Below are 9,275 nucleotides of genomic sequence, written 5' to 3'. Positions count from 1 at the left end.
CACCCCTGTCATCTCCTCCTGTCTACCCATTACTGTCTTTGTCTCTCAGTCAGCCAATCAAAATAATGGATTCATATTTTAAAGGATACGTCAGTTTTTTTCCTCTGGTCAACAAATATCATAACATTTTTGACCACATGGGGACAACAGAAACAATCTCTGAACACAACTCTGACTTGTTTTCTGTTAATGAATGTAGAGCTTTATTCAAAAAACCAGTTGAAATACATGAGTTGGAGGGTCATGCTCACTGTCAGGAAAAAATAGCAGATTTGAGTCTATGTACAGAAAATCAATAGATTTTATTTTGTGTGTTGTGAGAGCAGGTTGATTACAGGTAAATTCTCGTCATTACTCTCATCATTACTCATCATTAGTAATGATGAGAGTAATGATCATGGCGAGGAAGTGACCACCAAAACATCTACATTACGCTACTGACTAACTAAGATAATGTTAATTGTTAAGCTTATTATGTCTGATCCCCACCTATTGTTAATACAGACAATGGTTTGTTATCGTCCATAAATAATCATTGGGCACTGTTCCAAGAAGATACTGGAAGCAGTGTGTATTGTAAAGTGTGTATTGGCAGAGGGAGTTATAAACTGTGAGACTGGTTAAGCAGGAGTGGGATTGCTTTTATTTTGTGAAGTGCGACACCTCCTTCTTTACCTTGCTCTCAATTGTTTCCTGACTAGTGATGTGAAATATTACCTGCAGGGGTTGGCAATGATCTCTAAGTCTGTAGACATGATGGAGTGAACCAGAAAGGCAGACTGTTCCTGACAAAAATGAATGATCATTGTTGAGATGGTTTAAATGGGTCAGGTGCAGGACACGTTTCTCAGAGTTGTTGGCTCTTTTGAGAGTAAAGGGTAAAAACAAGATCTTCCACCAGAGGAGATTAATCAAAAGAAGGTGCTGAATATGATGAATAAATAAGATGGCTTCTGCTCATTCTGGGATGTTTAGAGCATTTTAAACTTTACTAAACTTGTGTGCCAATTTCCTTTATTATCACATTTGCTTTCTTTTAACCTTCCTGGTTTTCTTTGTGCAAAATTAGCCATTATCTCATTGTCTCAGAGCCTGTTCATTAATTGCCTTGAGACTACCTAATTTATCTTTTTTCAGTGTTGCAGAATTCATCACAAAACAATGCAAATGCTCTGTAGGTACATTTTCTAAGATGCTGCTATCAAAAAATCCTGATTGAACATTAAATTTTTACTAATATTAAAACACAATGAAACCCCTGAAATGCAAGATTTTTAGTTATGTACAACAGTATAGATATTTAAATGATGGAATACCTACCAACCCCTGACCTAATTTTAACTCCATATATGTGTATAATGTACATCTGTGTTCTCAGAGGACAAGGCCCTTTTGTTTGTGTGCATGTTGCACACCTGCATATGGCACGCCTGTGTGTTTGTGTGAGAGTGCTTGTGTGTGTACTCATGTTAGGGTAAAAGGTGAGTACTGAACTCATGATTTATGTTTCATTCATAGGCATCGTATGGTATTTCAGACAAAATGTTTTTTGCCTACAGCTAGAATTCAGACAAAATGCTTGGCTACCAACTACCAACTACCAACTTAATCCTTGCAGGGGAACAGAAGAAAGTTATTAAAATGAAAGATGTGGTTTTATGAATCCCAAAAGATTATGACAAAATGTAAAGACAGGCAAAACTTTTTATCGTAGATGTGAAAAATATGAAATGGAATTGTCATAAAGAAGGTGTCAGCTGCAGGAAAGCAATGAGACGAATAACATACAATATCATACATAAACACAAAGCTTAGCCTGTACTGTTCAACTTCAAGTGTTGGTATGAGGATTAACACAGTCAGAGTGATGATTGACTTGTTCACTGAACCCATTCAATCACAGCTGACACTACACACACTATGACAATAAACAAACTTAGCCTCTCTGTCAGAAAAGGTTATATTAAACAGTACAAGTGTTCAACAGCAGCTAGTGTTAACGTGAGATCTTTATTATTTGTACTGAAGCTTGGCTGTACCCCAGCTTTCCTGCTGAATGTGTTTTACACACATGTTCAGGAATGTGTGTGCATGTGTGTGTCTTACAGTAAAAGGCAGCAACACTGATGAACTCACCTTGAGCTTGAGGGTTGAAATTAAAACTTAACTCTACACTGGTGTGAGGGCTGATGAAATTTGAAATTTGTTATTGCATTATGCCACCAGTCGTGGCCTCTCTCCACCTTGTGGTAGCGACCTCCAGATAAAGAATGATACCTTCCAGATACATACATACTCAACCACACACATACACACATACTCAGACACACACACATGAATACTATATATATTCAGCAGAGTTAGGGTTCATCTGTCCATTTTTAATGTGTGGAAGAACCAACAAGGCTTCACTCTGTCTTACTCTGAGACCACAGTCACAACAGAATAAATATGAAAGCATGACAAAAGTCAGATGAAATTGATTCCAGTATCATTTATTAACAGAGTACAAAGTAAGCCAACTGACAGGTACAAGTTACACATCCCCAGGTGTCATATTTAAAATAGATCAATAGAGACTGGACCCAAAAATGCAGACACTGACCAGGCTTGCAGAGTTCAGGGGTTTAATCAAAGTCCAACATGTGACCAAAATCACTAAGGGGGGCAGGTCATCACACCAGGATTATTAAAAAAAATAATCAGTTTAGCCCAGCCCACACACGCACATTTGTTTATTTGTTTCACAGTAACGTGATTTTGCAAAATTACAATTATTGTCTTTATGTGTAACATTGTAGATACTCTTTTGTTGTATATATGCATACATCTTTAAATTAATTAATCTGCTATAAATTCTGATCTGAGTTTTGTGCATTGATGCTGAATCATTTAAGAGAGAATCACAACATATCTTAGAATCAGTTACTTCTCGTAGCCTTTAATGTTTCCCAAATTAATGTTAGTCTAATAAAGAGGAGATGAAGTGAGCTTTTACATTGAAGAAAAAAATCTAATGCAAATCATCTTTTAATTGTGTGCACTGAATAGTGTAAAGAAAGGATCAAACTTTATAGAGACGACAGCCAAGACATCTTCCATGACAAACAGAGAGTGGTGCACACTGACATTACTTTGAGCACTGCAGAAACATACTAGAGTTGGTCACCACCCAGAGATTGCCCAGGTCATAGGCCAGGTGGCTGATGGGCATGCACATGGAGACAGAGGACCAATAAAGGCCTTGTGGGCGAGAGCTGTAGATGCTCATTCTGTTGAGAGAGAAGCCAGAGAAATGTATAAAACAGTTTTCATCAGCAGAAGCTTTGCTCAAGACTTATGAAGATTCCCCTTTTTTCCATCACAGAAAATTTGGTGTGGGTTACTGTTTTGTTAATGCACATGTATTTATGAATAGACATTAATCATGTGTTGTAATTAGAAGCAACACTTTGTAAATGAATGAGTTACTGAGTACAAGGTGTAAAGTTGGATTAATCCACGAAGAATGATTTGGCATTGCATTCTGCTGGTTTTAAGCTTTACGGGATGTGCTGTAAGTGTATAATTAATTGTATAATTAACGTAATTTCAAACTTCTGAAAGACATTGATATACAGCAATTACCCCACTGTAATTTTATCAACATGTTAACACATACTTTCCATTTAGTGCATGTGCATGAAAAATACAAAGACTGTTGTTGCTATTGTTGTTATTCTAGCTGAACGTATTATACATACTAGAATGTTGTGTACACAGTACAACAGATATTTTGAGTGTCATTCCCAGACTGTAAGGAATACTGTCTTACCTTTGGTACACCTGGCCATTTGTAGCCACTCCAAACACACTTCCATCAGTCCCCACTTCAATCATTTTCATGGTTGTTCCTGACACATATGTCCAGCCACTACTGCTACAGCTGCTTGGTGTGATTGTCTGTCATAAGAAACATACATACATGGTGATGTTGTTATGGCCCATGTGTGAAGAAGGTTAATGACACTATGAGATTTCACTGATGCTTCAGTGCCAAACCTTTGTGTGGTAGACCTTCGAACTCGAGTCGATCCCCCAGCATCCATACTTTGGGCCGCAGGCGTAGTACTTCATTTTCTTTGACAAAGAATACCAGCTCAGGGTATCTACTCCTTTGTGGCCCCAAGTGTCAATGTCTCTCAAACAGTAGACAGTATGGGTGCTGGGTGTTATTCCAACAACCTGGCCATCACCTCCAGCATCCACCTGCTCCAAAGACAGACCTAAAGACAAGTGTAACACATAGGTCCGGGTCATTTAGTAATCAAGTGGTTGTAACTGTACACTATGTGCAATAAATGTGGAAAATACGCATTGCAAACATTATGAAAATCAATGACGATGACCAGGTAAGCCCATAATAATAGTTACCTTTGGCTAGTTTAAAGTCTCCACCTATGTATTTGTAGACCTTGTTTGAATTGTCGGTTCCCCAGATTCCCGCAGGTCCCACTGAGACATGCTTGAGGCTGACTGAGCCCAGTCTGTACCAGCTCGACCCACTCAGGTAATAGGCCCGGTTGTACTTGTCTATTGCAACCACTTGTCCCTGTCCAGCATCAATCTGTTTGGGATAATACAAGCGTGGAGCCTCCTTGCAGTTCCATGCTGTGAAGACAAAGTCATTTTGTATGTGAGTGGAAACAATATAACCTTTTTATACAACAATAAATTCAAATAATAAAAAAAAGAATCTGACAGTGACTTACCATGACTGCCAGCCAGGTAACACAGCACCAGCAAGAAGGCTGCAACAGCTTTCATGTTGTCTCAGTGTTTGTGAGTCTGTGTCCTGCAGCGCACCTCTGGATAGACTTCTGAATGTATCTCTGTGGAGCTGCTTTCCCACGTCCTACCCAGCTTATATACCCTAGACCCACGCTTTACTAAAACAGGTTCTGCAGACTGTTTTGGAACGCAGGACATTTTTTTCTTTACCTATATATCTGTCATTTCAAATATTCACCTGGTTCGACATGTTTTAAAAAAAGAAAAAAAACCTCAGGGGTGGTGACTGTAGGACGGCCCTGTCAGGATGGGAGAAAGTGTTTGTTTTTGTGTTCATTTTAACACTGACTTATGAAGTAGTCTTGTTTCCTTTCTGAAAACTTGACAATGGCCTTTCATACTGTCCACCCAAAAACCACATAAATCATCACACTGGTTATCTCATAAGCCAATAACTTATTTATAGCTAATTTAATATCTAATAGATTATCTGAGTGTTTGTGAATTTTATTCAACATGGATGCTGGGCAGTGAGCAACATGGTGAAATATTTTAGATACAGCATAAGCATTCCCTGTCTTTGTTGCTCACTGGTCCAGTACATGATCTGATAATGATGATAATGATAATGTATCATTAAAAGATTAGTCTGACATTTGAGAGATGTGCTTATTGGGTGTTTTGCACCTCTGGATAGAACTTCTGAATGTATCTCTGTGGAGCTGCTGTCCTACATTCCATCTGACTTGTGTAGATCAGCGTTTGATTCCAGCCAAAACAGGTTCTGCAGGCTGTTCTGAGAAGCTAGGAGGAAATTTTTAGTTTAATCTGTGAACTTCAAATAGTCACTCGGTTTGTCATTGCTTTATATGTATTTAGAAAAAAAAACAGTAGGGTGGTGACTGTTAGGACAGCCCTCATGGGATGGGAAAATGTGCTTGTTTGTGTGTTGTTTTAACATCACAAAAAAACTTTCATGCTAACCACCCAAACTGTGTTCAACATGGATGCTGGGCAGTGAAGTAACGTGGTGAAATATTTTAAATACAACATAAGCATTCCCTGTCTTTGTTGCTCACTGGTCCAGTAGATGATGATGATGATGATGATGATAATGATGACTTATTACTCCGTATGTATGTCTATTGTGTTTGTCTGTGTGTTAACAGAGGACAAGCCTGCTTTGTCTGCATGTGTGTTGCACACCTGCATATGGCACCCCTGTGTGTTTGTGTGAGAGTGCTTGGTGTGTGTACTCATGTTAGGGTAAAAGGTGAGTACTGAACTCATGATTTATGTTTCATTCATAGGCATCGTATGGTATTTCAGACAAAATGTTTTTTGCCTACAGCTAGAATTCAGACAAAATGCTTGACTACCAGATTTTGCATTAACTGTAGCAAACATGTCACCAACTTAATCCTCGCAGGGAAACACACTGTGACACTACACACACTATGACAATAAACAAACTTAGCCTCTCTGTCAGAAAAGGTTATATTAAACAGTACAGGTGTTCAACAGCAGCTAGTGTTAACGTGAGATCTTTATTATTTGTACTGAAGCTTGGCTGTACCCAGCTTTCCTGCCTGAATGTGTTTTACACACATGCTCGGGAATGTGTGTGCATGTGTGTGTCTTACAGTAAAAGGCAGCAACACTGGATGAACTCACCTTGAGCTTGAGGTTTAAAATTAGCACTTGATTTTAAACTTTCATTCAACGGCAAGCCTGGGAATTTGGGGGTGGGGGCTGATGAAATATGCTATTTGTGTTGTGTTATGGGAAATAAACATGAGAGACAGCATTTTTGTGGCTTGATCCATTCTAAGGAATGAAGATGTTTTACCCTCTGCAGCTTTGTCTTTTGTGAATCCCCAAACTTAACTGCAAGTGCATTTCTCAAATGGCTGGAGAGCCGCTTAAGGAGAATAAATGTCATGCATCTTTGTTAGAAATGTAGTTCAAGTGGGACAAAACTGCCATCAAGCTTTAGGGGAGTGACATTAACACATCTAACATGAAAAAAAGAAAACAATGACCGTATCTGTCATTGCGTGACACTTGCACATACAGACATATATACAGGTACTATTTGCACAATATGCATACTGTACAGAACAGAAACAGAAAAACACTCTTAATGATCTGGTGTTACTATTGTAAAATTGACAATGATGTCATGTTCAAACATAATTAAACAAAGTTTGAACATAATTGAACAAACATGAGTTAGTATGTTTAGGGTCACTGGAGCCTACCCCAGTGGACACTGGTAATTTAGAGTTATCAGGGCTCAAAGCCTGAACCTTCTTGGTGGGGAGGTGACATATCACCACCATGCTGCCCAAGAACCAATTCATGCAAAAGTCAGATGAAACTGATTCCATTATCCATGTCTATCAAAAATGGGGAAAAAAACATTTTAGAAATATAAGTATATTACTTAACATAACACACTTTCATTATAACATGGAGAATTAGTAAAGGCTGTATATGTGTTCCTTGTTATTTTAAAACAGGTGAAATGCGGTGCTATAGTGCCACTATCTGTCAGTGTCACCAGGAGAGTCGCAGCCTCTCTCCACCTTGTGGCAGTGACCTCCAGATAAAGAATGATACCTTCCAGATACATACATACTCAACCACACACATACATACATACTTAGACACACATGCATGAATACTGCTGTACATACTCAAGCACATACATACATTAGATTCGCACATGTATATACCCTCATACTCATATTATGTGTGTGTGTGTGTGTATGATTAACTTAATTATATTTCCTGATTTGAACATTCAGTTGTCATTAAAACACAGCTGAACCCCATCATGGCAATATATTCAGCAAGAGTTAGGGTTCTTCTGTCCACAGTCCACAACAGAATAAATATTAAAGCATGACAAAAGTCAGATGAAACTGATTCCAGTATCATTTATTAACAGAGTACAAAGTAAGCCAACTGACAGGTACGAGTTACACATCCCCAGGATTCCTAAAAAGTGACCAGTTTAGCACAGCTGTTATTGTCACATATTTGTTCCACAGTTCAGTGAGTTTGATTATTTAAAGAAAAACTATTTGCCTAATGTAATTTACAATGTTGTCTTTATGTTCTTTATTTAAAAAGACATTACATTGAAGAAAAAAATCTAATGCAAATCATCTTTTAATTGTGTGCACTGAATAGTGTAAAGAAAGCATCGAACTTTATAGAGACGAAAGCCAAGACATCTTCCATGACAAACAGAGAGTGGTGCACACTAAACATCTGCCACACTGACAATATTATTGTGAGCACTGCAGAAGCAAACCAGAGGTGGTCACTGCCCAGAGATTGCCCAGGTCGTAGGTCACGTGGCTGATGGGCTTTTGCATGGAGACATAGGACCAAGACAGGCCATATGTGCGAGAGCTGTAGATGCCAGTTCTGTGGAGAGAAGCCAGAGAAATGTATAAAACCATCATCTTAACAGTTCTGCTTCCACCAGCAGAAGCTTCTTTTACAAAAAATTAGGTTTAGCTTATAATTTTGTTTACACACATGTTTTTAGTAAATAGATTTTGAGTGTTATTCCCAGACTGTAAGGAATACTGTCTTACCTTTGGTACACCCGGCCATTTGTAGCCACTCCAAACACACTTCCATCACTTGCCACTTCAATCATTTTCATGGACAGTCCTGACACATATCTCCAGCTACTATAGCTGCAGCTGCTCGGGGTGACTCTCTGTCATAAGAAACAGACATATATGGTGATGTTGTCCTGACCCATGACTGAACAGGTTTAATGACTTCATGAAATTTCATTAATACTTAAGTGCCCAACCGGTGTGTGGTAGACTCGCGAACTCGAGTCGACTCCCCAGCATCCGTACTTTGGGCCGCAGGTGTAGTACTTCAGAATCCTTGAGTGGTAATTCCAGCTCACGCTACCAGTTCCTTTGTAAGCCAGAGAGTAACTGTCTCTCAAACAGTAGGCGCGATAAGTGCTGGGTGTAACTCCAACAACCTGACCATCACCTCCAGCATCCACCTGCTCCATAGACAGACCTGAAGACAAGTGCAACACAGCTCATGTTGTATCAAGTGGATCAGACCAAGCAGCAGCACTGTACCTCACTAACACTCACTAACACTATTACATTACACAGAAAACTTAACAAAAGAGTGATGATGACAAGGTAAGCTCATACAGACTACATTTGTTCATGGTCAAATAATAACAATACTTACCATTGACAAGTGTGAAGTTGCCACCTATGTATTTGTAGACCTTGTTTTTGGTGTCAGTTCCCCAAATTCCTGCAGGTCCCACTGAGGCATGCTTGATGTAGTCTGAACTCATACTGTACCAGTAGGTTCTAATCAGGTAATAGGCCCGGTTGTACTTGTTTGTTGCAACCACTTGTCCCTGTCCAGCATCAATCTGTTTGATGTTATACAGCCGTGGACCAACTTTGCAGTTCCATGCTGTGAAGACAAAACCATCATGT

At 39.0% G+C, this 9,275-nt stretch overlaps 2 protein-coding genes across 2 annotated transcripts; both read right to left on the bottom strand.

The window, feature by feature from the left end:
* Positions 1-2,479: 2,479 nt before the first annotated feature.
* LOC108902220 (fish-egg lectin-like) lies at positions 2,480-4,919 on the bottom strand. The gene is made up of 5 exons (XM_018703989.2): positions 4,752-4,919; positions 4,414-4,650; positions 4,042-4,265; positions 3,815-3,942; positions 2,480-3,272 (listed from the first exon to the last, which is right to left on the bottom strand). Exons 1-5 carry the CDS (start codon positions 4,804-4,806, stop codon positions 3,131-3,133), a joined length of 786 nt encoding a protein of 261 aa, XP_018559505.1. The 5' UTR covers positions 4,807-4,919; the 3' UTR covers positions 2,480-3,130.
* Positions 4,920-7,697: 2,778 nt separating this feature from the next.
* On the bottom strand, positions 7,698-9,265 carry LOC108902218 (fish-egg lectin-like; the record flags this gene model as incomplete). The annotated part of the gene is made up of 4 exons (XM_018703988.2): positions 7,698-8,208; positions 8,382-8,509; positions 8,609-8,832; positions 9,016-9,265. Coding segments are annotated over 4 exons (744 nt in total), but the record flags the coding sequence as incomplete, so codon positions are not given.
* Between the last annotated feature and the right edge of the window lie 10 nt (positions 9,266-9,275).

The sequence above is a fragment of the Lates calcarifer genome, unplaced genomic scaffold (assembly GCF_001640805.2).
Source record: "Lates calcarifer isolate ASB-BC8 unplaced genomic scaffold, TLL_Latcal_v3 _unitig_4778_quiver_2448, whole genome shotgun sequence".
NCBI classification, from domain to species: Eukaryota; Metazoa; Chordata; class Actinopteri; family Centropomidae; genus Lates; species Lates calcarifer.
This window is presented reverse-complemented; position numbering and strand designations above follow the sequence as displayed.